This window comes from Chelonoidis abingdonii, chromosome 9, assembly GCF_003597395.2.
Source record: "Chelonoidis abingdonii isolate Lonesome George chromosome 9, CheloAbing_2.0, whole genome shotgun sequence".
Taxonomy (NCBI): Eukaryota; Metazoa; Chordata; order Testudines; family Testudinidae; genus Chelonoidis; species Chelonoidis abingdonii.
In genome coordinates, this window is record NC_133777.1 from 19,912,887 (window position 1) to 19,933,163 (window position 20,277).

Sequence of the window (20,277 nt, forward strand, 5' to 3'; positions counted from 1 at the left end):
CGATTTCCGTCCACACGAACCCTAATCCGAGTTATCACTTTCGAATTTAGCGCTACTCCTCTCGTCTGGGAGGAGTTCTGAAATCGATTTAAGGAGCTGTTTAACTCGATATTAATGACGACGTCGTGTGAACGGGTACAGCGTTAAATCGGTATATCAGCCATTAAACCGATTTAAAGTCGCAGTGTAGACCTGGCCTTAGACTACAGATTACTTACTCCCTAAAAATATAAATAAAACCATAGTACAATATGACTTAATTCAGCAAAGTTGGAATCTCTGGTAAAAATTCTCAGGACTGGAATAATAATGATTATGCAGGTCACGGCTGGTGTGGATTGGCATAACTGTCTGATGAAGCTTGCACAGTGTACTAAGTTAGCTGTACTAAATTTGACTCTAGACAGAGCTACTAGTATCCCATTCATGTGCACAGAGTTCTTAAAAAAAAAAATAAAAAAAAATCTCGTAATGATTGCACAACTTGATTCAGAGTTCAAAATCTAAAGTTAATCCTCTTTAAATTAATAATAGAAAAGAGTAGTTGTTTCCAAATGAAGCACCACTAAGCTCTTATGTAATTAGATAATAGTAATTTAGGTAATAAAATATACTTGTTTTCTTTAACTGTGGATTCACATCTCGTACAGGCATCCTGTGTTTTCTTGAGTCCAACTCTTGTCTGGGTTTTAGAAATTCCTCTGCAGGAGAGAAGCAGCTTCCATAGAATGAATTGTGGTCAGTTCTAATCTCTTCTCTTGCTTGGGTAAATTGGAGATGCCTTGTGCAGGAATAGTACACATATGAGATGGGTGCTCTAGGGTGATGGGTTGCAAGAAGAAGAGAGAAATGTTTCCCACCCCTTATACCTTCTCCAGTTCTTCAGTGTTGTTTGGGTGGTAGGTTTTGCTAGGTGATGAGGGAAATGTCAGAGTTTTATTGAAGCTGAATGTTCTATGGGAGGAGGAGGAGGAAGAACAAGAAGAAGAAAAGCGTGGGCACAAAATAGTCTAACTTAAGGCCTAGAGTGATATGGTGGTTAGGTAATGTTTTTTGGAACAACTTCTGTTGGTCGGAGAGATGAGCTTTTGAGCTTACATTGAACCCTTCTTCAGGTCTGTGTAAGCTTAAAAGCTTCTTTCTCTCCTCAACAGAAGTTGGTCCGATAAAAGATATTACTTCACCCACCTTATCTCTCTAATATTCTGGAACCAGTACAGCTACAACAACACTGCATATAACTCAGTGACTTAGCCTAATTAAACAGCAAGCTTTATGTGTAGCCAGACATGTTTCTAAAAGGTGTTCATCCAAGTAAGATGTGAAAGCTGAGACTGCATATTGAAATGATTTAGATTAAAAAGTTAAATGTTGTGGCCTGTGCATTAATGTGTATGTGTAGTGGCTTGCTTACTACCAGTAATTAACTTTATCTGATTGGCATTTAACACAGAGAAGACTATGTTAATACTGTTCTGAATATTTTAAGAACTCTAGGGTAATTTTTGTTGATTCCACAAAAAGAATAATTTATTAAAATCAGACGCATTGTTTCTGCATATTAAATAAACAGTATCTAAAAAACAAAACAAAGGTCTGATCCTGCATCCTCTTACTCGTAGAAGTACTTTCTTAACCTCCGTGGGATGACTAGTACATGTGAGGAAAGTTTTCCAGAATTGGGACTAATATAGTTTTGTTAAGATAATAGAGCTGTGTTGAATTTTAGGATCACAGAACAATGACACCAAAAGACAGTTTCTTCTAGAGCGGCTACTGGATGCAGTGAAACAGGTAAGAAATCAAAACAATAAACTCAAGTTTGCCTCAATTCTAAAAATCTTTCTGCAGTGTATAAATGCTGAGTTGACGTTCCTGTCAAGAGCTGCTATTATTCTTCCCTCCCCTCTTCAATAGATGGAGGGGGAAACTTGCTCTTCTTAAGGAGTTCTCTCAGGTCTGGACTTCCCTAGGGAAAAAGGCGTGTTACCTAATGTATTAAAATCCCAGAACAGACAAGGCAAGTTATAGTTGTAACGCATGTTTACTAGTTGAGGTAAACCCTAGCAGAGAGCCTGGGATTCACCTTGACCACTTAAGATGCTGTTAAAACTACAATTTACCTTGTCTACACTAGGATTTTAATGTCATTTTATCTACAGAGTTAAAAAACGCACTCTCCTGGCCTCATATAGACATGGCATTTTGTTCACTCGAAAGTTGTAAACCCAGAACTTGATAGATTTTTTAAGGCTAGAAGGGACTATTATAACCAACTTATATAGGAGGGTTGTGGGTAGAATATGAAGGGAAGTTTAGTGTTCTGTATGGGGTTCTGCTTCTGTGATCTATGTCTGTGCATAGTAGTCCAGTGGAGAATTCTGCCCTAATTCTGTAACTGAATGTAAAAACTCTCGAGACCATGTTACAAGGAAATGCACACAAATAAGTTAAATAATTAATAGCTTAACTCAGAAATTTTTTGAGCAATCTCTGACAAGTTTAAAAAATGTGTGGAAGTTTTTGGATGTTTAGAATAAAAAAGTTCTAAGTTTGTTACATTAATAAAATAATCTAGGAAAATGCAATGCTTTTGATATCTGGGTTGCCAAATATGACAGATTTTCAGTTAGCAGCTAAAAGATAGAAAGGTTTGATAATGCATTGTGTGCTGGTAGTGAAGATAGTGGTAACAGTTTACATTGGTAACTTATTTACTTTGAATTCAGATACTTGTTTATTTTTTTTGCTATTTTCAAATGTTGCTTGCCTCTCTTATCCCATAAGGTTAAATAGAGACAATGCAGGTATGGTGCACTTCTTTTCTTTCCCGTCCCAAGTGCAAAATTATTATTATTTGTGAGTTTTGGTGCAATCCTGGATACAATACAGGGTATAGTGTTTGCTTCTGTGACTACTCACTGAAGTACATACTGCTCCTGGAAGCAATAAGTGTGCGCAGATTTAAGCCTGAATTAGTAATTGGATTTAGAAATGGAGAACATCACCATCTTGATGAAAGCGGTTTTGGATTCTTGACCCTCCAGACAAGTTAATAGAGAAGTTACTTGACTTACTAAAAGTATTTTAAAAATAACTTTTAAAGTCTTTATTTTCAGAATGTTTCTTTGCTGAAAAACAGAACTTTATATTTAATTTCCCCAACTTTTAATTGGTGTCCTTATAACTAAAAGGAAGCTGTACAAGGACAACTATATGTGGCAATATAAATCAATGATATGTATGATAGATATTGGCTGGTCTGTTATAATGCTTCAGAAGCAGCAGTAATTTAATAGTGCATCTAGACTCTGCTGCTGTGCTGTTTGAATCTATTTGCTCTGTGAAGGTTTTGTCAGGGAGTATAATGCTAAAATGTGATTCAGTATTCTTTCTGACAACAGGACGGGTTTGTAACTGCTCTGCTCTATAGCCCTGGCTTGCTTCTAGGTTTTTATGTTGCTTGAAATAAAACTTACATGCTGAGTCAGTGAACATCTTTTTTTGTTTGTTTTTTAAAATTAAAATCAGAGCATTAAAGAATTTTCAGCTTCTTAATACTCGTGTTATTTAAACTTATTCATTACAGTGTCAAATCCGGTTTGGAGGAAGAAAAGAAATTGCTTCAGATTCTGATAGCAGGTAAAAAGCTTTAGGGAGCATCTTAAAATTTATATATCATTACTACTTAGCTGATATAGTAAAAAGATATTTAGTCCAGTAGAGTATTTGACTTACTTAAAAACATGCTTGAGAAACTCTTGGTTGCCTTCCTCATATTGGTGCACATGAAACATATTCCAGACAAAAGGGCTACCCAGGTGTTTGCAGGATTAAGGCAACATGGTGAATTCTGAAGTCTGGATATAAGTAAAGAAGAACTTCATTTTTTACCCCCCAATACTTCTGTTTTTAAAATGACTGTATATCTTGTATTTATATAGATGTCTTAAATCTAGCCCTGTTCTGTTATGGGTTTCATATTTTAACTAATTAAAAGTGAACATATGAAAACCCAAGGTTTTTTTTCTTACTCCTGATATTCTTTAGCTGCAAAAATATTTTCTCCCTATTCCTCTCCCCCTGCTACAAACTGACTCTTCTCAATGGTAGAAATGCCAATTGAAAATTATTTAGTTTCTGTTATCATTTAGGTTCCAGTTGGTCAATTAGGTTATGGCACTGAATAACAGGTTGATAGTGTAACTAATTACTAGAGCTGCTGTCTTTTTAGTGAAGCCAGCAGAGACCAGTCTGGTAGACCAAAATTCTAATAGTCTACCAGAACATACATTAAACTCCACTGCTGCCTGTCCTAAATTCTTAAACCAACTCCCATTTCAGTTCTGTAAACTAACCTTGAACTTAGTTCAGCGTCTTTAGAAAAAAGTACCTGACAGGATGGAAATGGCAGCTACTTCCTCCTTATGCGCTCAGCTGCCTTTTCAAGTGTAGTGTGTCATCCACTGATCAGTTTCTTACAAACTACACTGAATACCTAGATTTTTTTTCCCCACAGAAAGTGAATTAAAATAGCAATTGTGAATTGTTCGTTCTTATTTTTATTGTATATTATACCTCTCCCTCACCCTTTATATGTTGCTTGTCTTACTGTGTAAGCTCCTGGAGGCAGGGACTGTCTTCCTGAGTGTGAACTGTAATGTTAAAATAGAAGTAGGGATCTCCAGGTTCAAAGGAAAAGCTTCCAACCCAACCTACTACTTTTTGGAACATTATTTTTGAAACACTTTGTCAAGAATTAGAGGTTTGGGTATCCCTTATAGGATTGATATGTTGATAGGCATGGACATTTGGAATTTAAAAAGCCTAATGCTAAGCCAAAAAATGACATGGTTTACTCACAAATAGTCTCTTGAATCAGGTATAATGCTCATCTTGCTCAGTCGTGCTATTTGGGCTGTAGTTAGGCAGTTTAATCTTAATTAAACAGGAAGTGAAAATTTTACATGTAGAGATTTCTGACCACATATTTTTCCAGTGTGATTTGGAGCTGTGCTCAGTGGTTGAGAATATTTTTGGAGGAGAGAATAAGTCACATTTAAGGCTTGTCTACTATACAAAATTAGGTCGACTGAAGTTAGGTTGAACCTACAGCCTCTGGAGCAATTTCATTTGCTGTTGGTGTCCGAACTGCCCTCCTTCTGCCACTGGTGCACATTCTCATCAGGTGCGCTTGCACCAACTGAAGTGGAGCATTGACAGTTGGAATGTGGGGCTCTCAGCTGAAGCCCCCATGCCACAGGGCTGACAGCCTGAAATGTAAGTCCAGTGCAGGGCTCAGTTTCACAGTAGGGAGCCTACCAGCAGTGAAACACACGTTCTTGTCAGTTTCATGGCTGCTATTATTTCAAATTTTATCTCTGGCTCTGGCTGTCAGCCCTGGGGTTGGGGGGTGGGAGGTCTCCAATTGTTAGTTTGGTGCCTGGCTGACAGCCAACAGGCAATATAAATAATGCAGGGTCTACACAGACACTGTGTGAGTCTAACTACATCAAACTAAGCTCTACGTCTTTTGCGGTGGTGAATTACTAAGTTGATGAAGTGGGTGACTTACATTGGTGGGAGCACCATTGTAACGTAGACACTGACACAGTTAGGTCGACATAAGCTGCCTTATGTCAACCTAACTCTATAGCGGAGCCCAGGCCTTATGTGGGTTGCAAATTTTACAAGATTTACTAATTTCAGTGATGTTCTTTCAGCCTTTTTTATAGCTGCATTTTTTAATTGTTCACAGTTCTCCAGTGTCCAGTAAACAAAGGGCCATTTTGTTGTTGGTTTGTTCTATATAGACTCTTATATTGCACGCATCGTTGTGATAGTATATGTTACCTACACACAAAATACACATGATTAAAACATTTTTAGTTTCCAGTGACTATTATTTTTCATATAATTTTGCTTTTTCTATAGATTACTATATAGAATTTATTACTGCAGCATGAAAAATGTTTCCATTTCATTTTGGGAGACATAATTCAGTTTCTCATAGTAATGTTCAGTATTATTCAGTTTTCTTACTTCATGCATCTGCTTCTAATCATTTGATTGACATATCTTCCTTATCAGAGGAACTAGAATCTCTGTGTTAGCTGTTGCTTTTTAGAACTGCAAGAATCAAGTGGATTCTTTTGTTCACTTTGAAATTCCTATTAATTGCAGTTATCTTTAACAAAACACTCAATTATTCACATTTGTTCATAAAATTCCATCTTGTTTATCTTTTCCATAATGTGTTTCTTTATTGGTATTGCAAAAGAAGTTTCCTTAGTATTTCTCACCAAAGTTATTCTATATGTAAAAGCCTGTCATGGTTACAAAGCTTGCCCAGAAAGAGGACGGAGGCTCAAAAAAGAGGCAACATCTGGGAAAACCCAGACCTAAACTAACTCTACTGTCACCAGTGAGATATGGTGATCAGACTGCCTCCTTAAAACCAAAGTATTATTTACGTAGCAGTAGGAACAAAGCTTGAGAAGAAAACACAGATTTTAACACTGTCTACACGCATGTCTGTCTCATGTAAAAACTTACTGTCTTCTGATGATAACTAGGCAGGTTTAACTTCTTCAGAAATCCCTATCTGCGGTCTCCTGTGTTTGTCTGGTTCCCCCAAATAATTACCGCCCCCTTTTTGAGGGAGTGTTCCTTTTAAAAACTTGCCAGAGTTCTCTTGATCTCCTGTGTTTGTGGGCTCTTTCCTGTCTTGATCCAACCCGGTTTATAGATTAGATGGAAAGAAGCAAAATCATCAAAGCTAATAGTCCTGATATTGTCCCTTAACAGCTCTCAAATGTTTGCAGCAAGATTATTTTTCCTTGCCTAGTTGCCTGCAGTGCATTCTTCAATATGCATAGTTTGGCGAAACAAAATGTGAGAGCACTATGCAGGAAAAGTTGTGTTATTTGGCATTTTACAAACCAGAAAGTTCTATAAACTGGCATTTTGGATGGCTCCCCGCAAGTGGCAACATGTCCGGCGAGGCATTCCCCCCCCACCCCCCCAAGCTCCCATTGGCTGTGGTCAGTGCTGCTAGGCGGAAGAACGGCCATGGGGGCTCCATGCACTGCCCCCACCCCTCCCAACACTGGCTCTCCAGCTCCCATTGGCTGGGGACTGCAGCCAAAGGAAGCTGCGGGGATGGCGCCTGCGGATGGAGGCAGCACGCAGAGCCACGTGGCCGTACCTCTCCAGACATGATGCCGCTTGCAGGGAGATGCCCGAGGTGAGTGCCACCTGGATCTGGCATGCCAAAACCCCTCACGCACTCCACCACTCTGCCCCAAGCCCCATCCCATACCCAAACTCCCTCCCAGAGCCCACACCTCCTCCTGCACCCCAACCCCCAGTCCTAAGCTCCCTCACGTACCCAAACTCCCTCCCTCTTAGTTAACTGGAATTTTTGACTTACCGGCTCCTTTCATTCTCCCAACATGCCAGATGATAAAGCTTTTGCTGTATTTCTTATGACATATTCAGAAATGGAGTATAGTGGACTTTGGCTTAATTTTAAAAAATAAGTTAAATTTACTAAAATATCAAGGAGTAAGGTGACATCGATTTTTAAAAAAAGTCTAAATTACTTTCTAGGCAGATTTTGCTTCATTTTATACTACATAAATAGTTGAGGAGCATCAATATATATTTTTATGTTATGTTCTTAGTCAGGTTTGCAGTGCAGATTGTGTTGAACAATTTAAGTTTTAAAGATAATTACAGAAAACCTGAAATCTAAAATTTCAGCTGCTATCAAGATGTAGACATAAGTGAAGGTGTATGCATGTTACTCTGACAAGTTTTGTGTAGCTTGCTTTTTCTCATAAAATTTGAGCTTTTTCACATGTTGTGGGTTTGACGCTGTTTCAGTTGCACAGATAGAAATAAGCCTTGCATTTAATGTATTACAATTCATCTGAAAACCAGCAAAAGTATCACTAACAAACAGGTAAAATTGCCCAGAACTTGTACTCACACATGGTCAGCATATTCCAAAAAATCATGAAGTAGTTTTAAACAGATAAACTTCAAAATTTACAATGTAATTGTATTATGTACAGAGAAGCTGAAATAAATGGGATATAAAAAACATTCCAGCATGTAAAGATCGATTTCTAAATTGGCTGTTAACTTTTTTTAACAAGCAGTTTCCTGTGGCTCTGTATAGTTACTGTAACCTAGTGGATATGAATACGTTTATAGATCTTTCACATATTAAAAAGATTACTACAGATCAGCAGTTCTCAAACTTCATTGCACCACAACCCCCTTCTGACAATAAAAATTACTGCACGACCCCAGGAGGGGGGATCCAAGCCTGAGCCCGCCGGAGCTTCATTATCTTAGGTAAAAGGGCCTGTAACCTGAGCCCCACTGTCCAGGGCTGAAGCCTTCTGGCGTCTGCTTCACCTCTGGTCGGTGGGGCTCAGGCGTTGGCTTTAGCACTGGGCCCCAGCAAATCTAACATTAGCTCTGGTGACCCCATTAAAACAGGGTTGTGACCCACTATGAGTTTGGGGCATAAGTAAAGGACTTTCCATGTAGGGAACTGCATGTACCTGCACATTCTGCATTTATTCCAGATGTCTAAATCTGCTGAATCTAAGCATAATTGCATTTTATTCTTTTTACATTGTCTTTAATTAATCATGTATGCTGTTGCAGAGTGACTTGCCTGTGTGCTCAGTTTGAAGCTGTACTACAGCACGGTTTGAAGAGGAGCCGAGGTTTAGCATTAACAGCAGCAGCAATCAAACAGGCAGCAGGTTTCTCCAGCAAAACAGAAACAGGTAATACACTGTTCCAGCTGACCTATTGAAAAATGTCAAAATATTACCCTTGTTATGTGTAAGCAATTGACATAACCTCTCATTTTTGGGTTTAAGAAAACAAACCAGAATCTAAGCTAATTGTAATGTACTTAACTGAAGTCTCATTATAAAATAAAAATGCTTGTTAATTCACTCTTTTATGTAGCATGTTGTACATATTCATGTTGAAGAGTGTTTAATATTTGAATATCTAAAAATTGATTTCAAAATCCAGAATGCTGTTAATACTAGCTTAGTACATGCTGGAATTAATTTTCTTAAAGTGATTGTAAATAGCAGTATAAAGTCTCTGAAATTTTTAAGTTTAGTTTCATTTTTATAGCAGTTTTAGCCCAAAATCTCTTGCATGACTTTCAGGAGTTCTCAGTCCATACAATTCTATGGTAAGAACTTTCCAAGGCACTTCTTATTTGGTAACAGTTGATATTGCTAAACATTATATAATTGTAATGTTATTGTTCCATTATTAATCCTATTTTATTCTGGTTTTAATTTTCAAAATTTTTGGCAGTGAGCATGAGATAGTAAGCCTCAACAGGAATTTTAAAAACAGAGCTTATGCTGCTTGTATTGGGTGGAGTTTTATTTGCCATTTTTTATTTTAGTGGTCAAAATACTTTCTTGTTTTAGTGAACACTTGGCTTTTGTGTTGGGCTCCGTTTTCTTTCTGCTCCTCTACTTCTCTTCCCTTCATTCCCCAATATTTATTTATTCACACTTTGTGTTTAAACAGTTCAGCTTCCTGATGTCTCCTTTGCTTGGCCTCCAGTGATCTGTTTGTCTTCCCTTCCTCATCCAGGTGTTATAAATAAGGCTGTGAGTATGTCATGGAAGTCACAGATTCCATGACTTTCCGGGACTTCCGTGCTTCTGCAGTGGCCGGTGCAACTAGCCTGGGGGCTGCCTGAGCAGTTCGGTGCTGGGGTAGTTCTGGGGCAGTCTTGGGCCACTGCACCCCCTCGTCCCCTATCCTCGCCAGCAGCGGGAATTTGGGGGTGGGAAGGGGCTCAGGGCTAAGGCAGAGAGTTGGTGCTTACCTTGTGGGGGATCCCCGGAAGCTGCAACAAGCTCCTAGGTGGAGGCGTGGCCAGACAGCTCTACGTGATGCCTCCACGACAGGCACTGCCCCCGCAGCTCCCAATGACCGTGGTTCCTGGCCAATGGGAGCTGCGGAGCAGGCACTCGGGTGGGGGCAGCATGCGGAGCCCCCCTGGCCATGCCTCCGTCTAAGGGCTGCAGGGACATGCTGACTGCTTCTGGGAGACATGCGGAGCCTGGTAGGGAGCCTGCCAGCCTTCCCTCTCCCCCAGCAGCAGCGGGGGTCCTGGGTCATGTGCCCCTGCCCCAGAACACCCACACGGTGCCCCTGGGCTGCCCCCTGCCCCAAAGCACCCGAGCTTTAGTCAGGGGTATATAGTAGAAGTCATGGACAGGTCATGGTCCGGGAATTTTTGTTTACTGCCCGTGACTATCCATGACTTTTACTAAAATTATCTGTGACTAAAATGTAGCCTTAATTATAAGGGACCATAATCTTCAAGCTTCTGAAAATCACTCAACTGTAACAAGTGTTGAAGTAATATATTTTGACATTTAATCTTTCTATCTGGTGGAATTTATGATACTTACTGTGACCTCCACCTACAGTTTCCATAATACTGTTATGTGGCATATTACAAATACAGTTAAGTGTGATAGGAACTTGTAGTTTAATCTTATTTTTTTTCTCATAATTTAGTTAATGCAGATTTTGTTCTTCTTGGTCATGGGCTAAGATAAGTTGTTCTGATGTTCTGCACTCTTGTATTAATGTTTTCTTTGAAGCCTAAATACTTGGCTTTCTTTGGAAACTGTTGTGTATGTTCTCTGAATTATCCTTTCAGTGTGGTTTGTATAGATAGCTTTGTACATTTCTTTCCTCAGTAGTGATGGGCAAAACTCAAAACAGTTTGCAGGTTCAGACTGGATAAACAAATAAAAGTTCAGCTGCTTATTCAAATCTTTATGGAATCCTAGCTTCTTCTATATCTGTTGCTGCCTTTTTTTTAGTGTGGATTGGGATGGCAGAGTGCTTTGCTTCTTTCTCCCTCTTCCCATTGGTAGTTTCTTCAGTGGATAGCCTCCCCAGCCTCCAGTCAACAATCTCACCCTTTTGTTCAGCAGCTGTTCTGCCCTCTCCTAATCCAAGATCTTGTATTCTCCAGTTACCTATTACTGCTCCTGGTGATCACAATACTTTGACATTTAAATGCGTTCCTATATTCCTCACTATTATTAGGGCCCTACCAAATTCATGGCCATGAAAAATGTGTCATGGACCATGAAATCTGGTTGTGCCTCTCCCCCACCCTTCTCCCCTGCAGTGAAATCTGGTCTTTTGTGGGCTTATAAATTTATACTTATAAATTTCACTGAGGAGACCAGCGTTTCTCAAAATGAGGGTTCCTGACCCAAAAGGGAGTTGCAGGAGGGTCACAAAGTTATTTTTGGTGGGAGCGGGGAGGGGCATGGTATTGCCACCCTTCTGCGCTGACTTCAGAACTGGGCGGCTGGAGGGCGGTGGCTGTTGGCTGGGTGCCCAGCTCTGAAAGCAGCTCTCCACCAGCAGCAGCACAGAAATAAGTGGCGGCGCCACTGCCTTCAGAGCTGGGCTCCCGACCAGCAGCTGCTGCTCTCCAGCTGCTCAGATCTTATGTTTGATATCTCTTACATGTTTTCATCTCATTTAGTGAAACTGCTGATTTTCTTGTTCACGCTTGAATTTTTTTCCCTAATTTTTTAGAATAATATCTTGTGGTACTGAGTTGCACAAGGTTATATGGTTCTATTTTTATTCATTTTTGTATTTAGGTTTCTAAAAATATATTAAAAAGGTGCCTGTTTAACACTTTAGGTTTCTTTTAACAGATTAGAGGCAAATAAACGTAAAAAAGCAGCTAACCCCACCAACAGCCCCCACAATAACTTTACCTCTCAGCATGCAATCCCTATTCAAAAGCATGAACATCTGCAATGTTTTTATATTAGCAGAGAGAAACTAGGACCGCCTGATTGACCTTTCCTATAATATTAATTGCGTTAAACAGCTGAGTTTATTTAATTTAGAGGAGACAAATAAGATGTGACAGGATTGAGGGGTTCAAAAACTTCCAACATGAGAAGATACTGTATGCCTTTTGTGCTTTTTCTTGTATTGCTATTCTTTGAACCTTTTCTATTTCTGTCATATCCTTTAAGAGATGGGATGACCAGAACTGAGCACAGTATTCAAGGTGAGGGTTTACTATAAATTTATGTAATGGCAGTATGAGGTTTTGCTATCCTTTTCTTAAGAACCAAATAAGATTTAGGTTTTTATTAACTACCATTTTACATTGAGCAGAGATTTTCATTGAGCTGTCAACAAGGGTGCCTATGTCTCTCTCCGGAGTGGTTGATGGCTTCTAAATTAATAGCAAAGTGTAGGAGTAGTTTAAATTGTTCTCTCCCATATGCATTTCCTTGTACTGATCTACCTTGAATTTAATCTTTTTTCATGTTGCCAATTGTCTAGCTTTATTAGATCCTTTAGAAGTTTCTCAGTCTTCTCTAATTGTGCCCATTTGGTGTCATCACAAAACTCTAATGCTAATATTGCTGTATAGTTTGTTTTTGAGCAATATATATATTTCATGCAATACTGATGGTCGATAGTAATTGTCAAACTGCATATAACTTGTTAAAAATAATATTTTAATGGCAAGAAATAAGCTAATAGATGAGGTGGGAAAATGTGACCTGGCATAAAAGTATTTTGAGAACATCTTGAGTTTAATTGAAAAAATATGTGTTGTAGTAAAAGTATTTTATTGTACACACACTTTCTGTTCTTGACATGTGTATTGTCATTGCCTCTAATTCAGAACTTTCTTGGGGGCCGGTTCAAGATTGTGGGATTAACTCCCCCAGGAAATGATGACCATCAGAATCTGCACCACCTTCCACATTAAGTACAAGGCATATTTATTTGACCTTGCCTTCTCTAGCATAAACACATAGAAACATGCATATTTAAAAAAACAAACCAAATTCTTCCCTCCTCTTATACCCCCCCCCCCCCCAAAAAAACAAAACAAAAATCAAACCCAAAACCACTCCGCTTCTCCCCTTGGGACAGGATGAGAGGACAAACAGAGGACAAGTGTTAATTATATTGCTTAATGCATTGCTGGGAAATGGTCAGATGTCAGAGTGTTGACCATAGTATAAGAACTTATATAGAGTAGAATGGTAGTTAACTGCAGTACGGTAATTTGATGGGAGGTTTTTAATAGTAAGTAGAATTTGTTGCCAGCAAACTTAAGTTATCTTACACCAGTTACAAATTTATCAATCCTGGATCATAGGTGTGTTTTTAAAAACTATAGCAGTATGCATCCCCAGATGAAATTTTGGTCCTGCTGTTATAAATGAAATGGTAAATTGGATGACTTTTAAAATATATATTAGATTTAGGAGTTAAGGTGGAATCCTACAGGTATAATTCTTATCACAAATATCTACAGTCAATAGCTTCAGAGAAATTCTGTAGAAGTAAGCAAGCTACTAAACTGAAGGGTTACAACAAGCTGGGAAATGATTCATCTATGTTCAAGGTCATAAGCAGGTAATTGTATTGTTTTAGTAAAATAGCATGTCCTATAGAGAGAAGACAGTTTATTGTGTGTTCTTAAGCATGAAATAGTAATTATATTGGCTTTAGAATGATATTTGAAAAAACTGGCATAAAAATTTGGAGGTAAGAATAGAAATGATATAAATGGTATTCTCTTTAATGGCTTTGTGATAGGGAGATAGAAAAATAGACCAGACATATGAGTTAAGTATATTTTTGTATCTTAATATATCTTGCAGAGCCAGTGTTTTGGTACTACGTAAGAGAAGTTCTGAATAAACATGAACTACAGCGCTTCTACTCTCTGAGGGCTATTACTACGGATATTGGCAGAGGCCGCGCCTGGCTACGCTGTGCATTAAATGAACATTCTCTGGAAAGATATGTCCATATGCTGCTTGCAGATAAAAATCGACTTAGGTAACTGTATTTAATGACATAATAATGGAGGAATGCATGCAATTGCAGACTAAGCACTGGCATTTAAAAATGTCTGAAACTAGTAGTCGATGAAGTAGTCCATTTTATTTTACTTAACTACTTTGAACTGCTGTTTTAAATTTTTTGTAGACAACTGTTTACTATACAATTTATTTTATAGTCTGTGATCCAAAGCGTTCTAAAAATTTCAGTGGCTAGCGCAGACAATAGGAAATAATGCACAATGGAAAACATAATCCCAACTATACATATAAAATGATGGGGTCTAAATTAGTTGTTACTACTCAAGAAAGAGATCTTGCAGTCATTGTGGATAGTTCTCTGAAAACATCCACTCAATGTGAAGCAGCAGTAAAAAAAGCTAACAGAATCATTAGGAAAGGGATAGATGATATAATATATGGCCTCTATATAGATGGTACATGCACATCTGGTTACCCCATCTCAAAAAAGATATTTTGGATTTGGAAAAGGTACAGAAAAGGGAAATAAAAATGATTAGGGATATGGAACAGCTTCCATATGAGGAGAGATTAATAAGATTGGGACTTTTCAGCTTGGAAAAGAGATGACTAAGGGGAAATAGGATAGAGGTCTATAAAATCACGACTGGTGTGGAGAAAGTAAATAAGGAAGTGTTATTTATTCTTTCTCATAACACAGGAACTAGGAGTTACCAAATAAAATTAATAGGCAGCAGGTTAAAAACAAAAGGAAGTATTTCTTCACACAACACAACCTGTGGAACACTTTGTCAGAGGATGTTGGGAAGGCCAAGATTATAACAAGGTTCAAAAAAGAACTAAAGTTCATGGAGAATAGGTCTGTTAATGATTATTTGCCAGGATGGGCAGGGATGCTGTCCTTAGCCTCTGTTTGCCAGGGAATAGGCCACAGGGGATGGATCACATGATGATTGCCTGTTCTGTTCATTCCCTGTGAAGCGCCTGGCATTGGCCACTGTCAGAAGACAGGATACTGGGCTAGATGGACCATTGGTCTGACCCATTACGGCTGTTGTTATGTCTTCATGATTTTGGACTCATGATTCAGGGCTCTGTCAGACTTCTAGGAAGTCACTTAATCACTGTGTCTCAACTTATTTGTAAAAAGGGGGTCTAGTGTGCTACAGATATGTTAAGGAAAAATTTAACTTGCATTTTGTAATTGTCAGATGAAAGGCACTATGAAAGTGGGTAATGTTATTGATTTTACATTTAATCACATTCAGTTCTATATGACATACTTTTGTCCTTTTGTCCAGTCTGCTTAGATCCTCCTGTTGCTGAAGATTCTCAAGAATGTCTGTTATCCTTCCAGTGTCTGTCATCCATAGATATTGGGCCTTATCTGACTCCTGTTGAATTCAGTAGAAAGATTTCCTTTTACTATCAAGCAGTTTGCTCCCCTTTCTAAATCACTTTATAGGTGTAGCAAGCAAGATCATTCCTAGCAGTAAGCTGTTGGGGATCCACTTTTCTACTCCATAGAAAAAGATCTCCTTACATTTACTCTGACTTCCTCTAGCCTTCCTGCTAACTAGTTAACATTCCAGACCTCCAATCTTTCACAAATGCCTCCAGTTTTTTACTTAACCTTCAAGTTTTTTATTTGGCATCTTGTCACATGTCTAAGGCAAGTACTCATATTTGTGCAGTGGTAGTGCCTATACATAAAGAAAGAGGTAGATTCAGGGTTATGATACTGTGGCCCAAGGACCTCTTGATACCAACTAGGAGAGGGCCTAGGGTATAGGGATACCTTGGATTCACCGAAAGAATGACATTCAAGGTCTTTAGTGAAAGACTATGTCACAGTGGTCATAATCATTGTGAGATGTATATATGGAAAATATGCAAGGAGTTGTGTGTATATATGCTGAAAATTATGTTCTCTAGCCTTGTAATTAAAGGCAGATAATTGAAAGGTAGCATGCTTTGAGACAAACTTCTCCACACAGGAGGTGGGGAGAAACATCTTCCCCTGGTGGACCACTGTGTATTGTGTGTCTTGCAGCATACTGAGTCAAATGCTAATGAAGAGCTTGTGGAGACTTCATTAGGAAATGAACAGGAAGAGGTAAATAGCAAGGGGTGGGATGGGAACCTTCTTTTCTGATGAAGATCAAAAGTCTGATCTGGTATATCTGAGGTGCAGAGAGATACTCTATATGTGTAACTATTTGTTTCCAATATACTTATTTACTATTGTTTTAATCTCTGTTCTTTGATTATAATGAAAACAAGAATAAGTTTATTAATGTATCAGAGTGCTGTGAGTTAAGCAGAGTGATGATCATGAGAAGAATTAAAAATATCTATTATCTAAATAAACTATTCCTTTGGGAGTGGAGAATCTGAGAGTTATGAGTGTTTGGTGGACTAATGTCTGGGCTCTCCAGATGGACATTCAGAGGACTAAGGGATTTATGTGAACCTATTGCTAACCTGCACAGAGAGGCCTCTGTGGAGGCCTGGAAGACAATGTTTGTGTTGCCAGAGGCTGTTGAAATCAGGGAGCTGATCCACAGTAGGCACAGACCTCACACCAAGGGCAGGTGGTGGCGAGATGCCTCACAACCCTGGGTACCCCCCGGGAAGATCACAGGCAAGAACAGGCTGGGTTCAAACAGGAGAAATCACATATAGATCAAATAGCAATGTATCTTGAAGGAACTGTTGATAGAGTGATAGTTGCCGCTTTATGTGAAGTATAAAGATTTCCAAAATGCCTTTGGAACAGAAGATAGAACACTTTTATGGAAGTTGCTATGCCATTATGTTATCCTTCAAAAATTTGTGAACATTCAGATTTATTATGACTAAGGATACGATTCTGTCACATATGTCATGGATGTTCACATATCTTGGCAGCCTAGTAAGACATTAAAGTCAGAATAGTGAAATCCAGAAATGCCTTTGTAATGCCAAAGCTGATCTGGAGAAACAGAAATCTTGCCCTCTGAACTAAACCTCAGATATTTTACATGATTATAAAATGAGTCTTACTATACGGTGCTGAAACTTGAAGTCTTAAGACCTTACTGTCTAAACTCCAAGTTTTTATAAACAGCTGTCTTAGACAAATCCTCCATATCAGATGTCCAGAAAAAAATCACACACAAAGAACTCTGGAGGAGGACAAAATAGAAACTAATAGGGGAGGAAACTGTGGAATGAAAATGGAGGTGTATAGGCCATACATGGAGGAAAGACCCAAATAACATGATGAGACGGACATTGGACTGACATCTCCAAGGCAAGAGATGATAAGGTAGACTCCGGATAACAAACATGGAAATACACAATAGAAGCAGAATTGAAAGTTATCAGAATGACACTAGAAGAAATTAAGATTGCAGCAGGAGATAGGAAAAGATGGAAGGCAGCGGTTAAGACCTTATGTTCTGCATGAGATGGGGATAAGGGAGAGAGTGAGCGGAGAGGAGGAGAGAGCGAGCGAGAGCCCGAACGAGCTTAAATGCCCTAGTCAGGATTGGACACCTTTCTTCATACACATTATATGACAGTCGTTGATCTGAAGAGTCAACATCTACATAAATAACACAGACAGTTAGTAGACAGTGTTCACGCAAAATGTTACAAAGTACAAAACCTGGTAGATGACATCCATTTTCTTTTTCTTTTATAAGAGTTCAGTCTCAATTTTTTGTCACAATACATTTTTTGTTATCCCATTCTTTAACCATCCATTTAACGTGTAATGATAGAGTATGATGCTTGCTAAGGAATTTAATTACCAGTCTCTTGCCTATTACTTACAGGAATCATATCAACCTCCCTTTGATTCTTTAGTGCCTTTACATCCTGGTTGAGCAAGAACCTAAATAATTCATTGCTCAACAGCTCAGTTTTTAACACTGGATCTTGCTCTGTTCTGATTATTTGTTTTATATCTATCCTTTCTAACTTGCTCCAAAATGGTTTGGTAGCTATGGGTGAAATGTTGGATTTCTCAAATATGGCAACTACGTACATGTGCAGTGGTAAGTGATATGGCTGTTAATATAGCTGTTTATCCAGAAATAATTGCTAGTATTACTGTAAACTTAGTCTTACAGCTGAGAGATTCCTGATCTGAATGATTTGCATCTTATTAGAAAATCTGAAGATCAAAGGCAGACTATTTCCTTTAACTCCCAGTATTCACTGTTATACAACTCACATTTGAATTGTTGTGTCTACTTTTAGTTTAGAATTGCCTAGAGTTTATATTACTCTTTCTTCCATCTCATGCATATCAGGGACTTTAAACGGCCACTGCAGTTTGTATTTGGATCAGCTGATGTATCCGAGCCTCTGTGCAGCTAATATGTCATGTTTTCTTTTTTCAAAACCAGTGTATGCTAAATAAAGAGTATTCAACAATGTGGCTTTCTTTTTACCTTTTAATCTATAGTGTCTTCTATGAAGACTGGTCTTTTATGATGGATGAAGAACGTTCTAGTATGATCCCTACGATGGCAGCTGGTAAGCCTGGACATTTTAAGGCAAACTCTTGAATGATACTGTTGTGAGAGAGACTTCATTTTTGGAATTTGCTTATTTCTGTAGTAATTGCAAAGTACTTTATAAAACAATGAGTTGGGTGCTGTTGGTGAGGCGAGTGCTGGTTCATTTTATGTACTCAGTAATGGGACATACATAACATTGTAATTTAAGCTGGTGCCAATATCCAGAGGGAGCACTGAGATTTTGTAGGTCTCTACTTGATGGGTATACTTTGTGTGGGAGCTTTAACTTTTTGCTTACAAACCTTGATCTTTCAAAATTATAGTTTATATTGCTGTATCAGTACACTAGCAAAGAAAATAATTGGGAAACGTTATTCATAAGAACACTGACTTTGTTTTTTAACAGCAAAAAAACTTTAAGCAGCATTTTGACAGTGTCAGCAATGCAGTAGTCTTACTTAACTGCATACTATTTCTTGAATTGCATCTAGGATCACAGGGAATTGAACTTTGGTCTGGCAAGTCCAAGTTAATGTTCTAGCCACTGGACCATCCTTCCTCTGTGTAATGTTCTTTCTTATTTATTTTTATTACATTAATGCCTAAAAGCCATAGTCATGGCCTAGGACTCTATTTTACTAGCCGCGGTACAAAAAAGACAGTCTGTTCCCCCAAAGAGTTTACAGTCTCAGTACAGGACAAGAGCCAACATGTGGATACAGTCGTACAGGGAAACAAAGACAATATTGGTCAATGTGATAGGCAGTGGTCTCAGCAAACCAGCAGCCTACCTGTTGTTGAATGTTTGGTTTTTTTTAAATTTTTTTGGTAGGGATTACAGCAAAGGAGAATTTTTGAAGAGGCTTCTCAAGGAGGATAATGAGTTAGTTTTGTGGATATTTGTTGGGAGCGCCTCAACTTGAGGGGTAGCATGGGGGAGAGCACAGAGATGGTTGTGAGAAAATTTAACAAATGGGTGAAGGAGGCTGGAATCATGGGCCGATCATAGGCGAGCATCAACATCTTAATAGCAAATGCAAGATCATAGGTAGTATCTGGATAGACTTTGAAGGGCCTGGGAAGTGGTGACAAGCAGCTTATGTTTGATGTAATAGAGCTGGTGGAAGGATATAAAGAGAGGGATGACCTGGTCAAAGCTACAAGCTAGGAAAGTGATATTTGTAGCAGCATTCTGAATAGATATAAATGGGGCAAGGTTCTATTTGTGAAAGGCAGAGAGAATGATGTTAGAATGATTGAAGTGCTAGTTAATGAGAGCTTGGATGAGAATTTTTAGCTGCATGGATGGATAAGAAAGGTCATATCTTAGAGATCTAATACATAAAGAATTGGCAAGATTTAGACATAGCCTAAATGTGAGAACCTAGAGAGAGTTCCGAGTTGAAGATGATGCCCACATTAGGAGCCTAAGTGACAGGCAGGGCAGAGGTGTTGTCCACAGTGATCAATGAAGGAATTAGCGGGGCTGGTTGGAGGAGGGATATGATTAAGAACTCTGTTTTAGCCACATTAAGCTTTGGGTGCTTGCTAGACATTCACAAGGCAATGTCAGAGAGACAGGATGATATTTTAATTGAACAGAAGGAGATAGGTCCAGAGGAGAGGTAGATCTGTGAGTCATCAGGACAGATCTTCCACTATGTGATACTTGAGATAGTATGTGATTAGTGAATTATAGAAGGAGGCAGTGTTAAAATCTACTCTTCGTTGTGGATTTATTTTCAGACGTCCTCATTGCAGCCTTAATGTTCTGTTAACTTCATTTGTGTATGAAATATCATTGCATATATGCATTCAGCTATGTTGCTGTATAGTTTTTCTTTTTGCTTTATCTAAAG

At 38.6% G+C, this 20,277-nt stretch overlaps 1 protein-coding gene across 5 annotated transcripts in view; it reads left to right on the top strand.

The window, feature by feature from the left end:
* The window catches only part of SNX29 (sorting nexin 29), a 459,625-nt gene that overhangs the window by 10,582 nt on the left and 428,766 nt on the right, over window positions 1-20,277 (top strand). For 3 of the 5 annotated variants that reach the window (XM_032773950.2, XM_032773968.2, XM_032773976.2), the window contains exons 2-7: window positions 1,730-1,794; window positions 3,590-3,642; window positions 8,683-8,807; window positions 9,583-9,648; window positions 13,743-13,923; window positions 18,364-18,434. In XM_032773950.2, coding sequence (XP_032629841.1) covers window positions 1,730-1,794; window positions 3,590-3,642; window positions 8,683-8,807; window positions 9,583-9,648; window positions 13,743-13,923; window positions 18,364-18,434 — 561 coding nt within the window. Of the gene's footprint in view, window positions 1-1,729; window positions 1,795-3,589; window positions 3,643-8,682; window positions 8,808-9,582; window positions 9,649-13,742; window positions 13,924-15,640; window positions 16,024-18,363; window positions 18,435-20,277 lie in introns of those variants that run through there. The other 2 variants (XM_032773958.2, XM_032773983.2) reach the window with 2 other exon arrangements.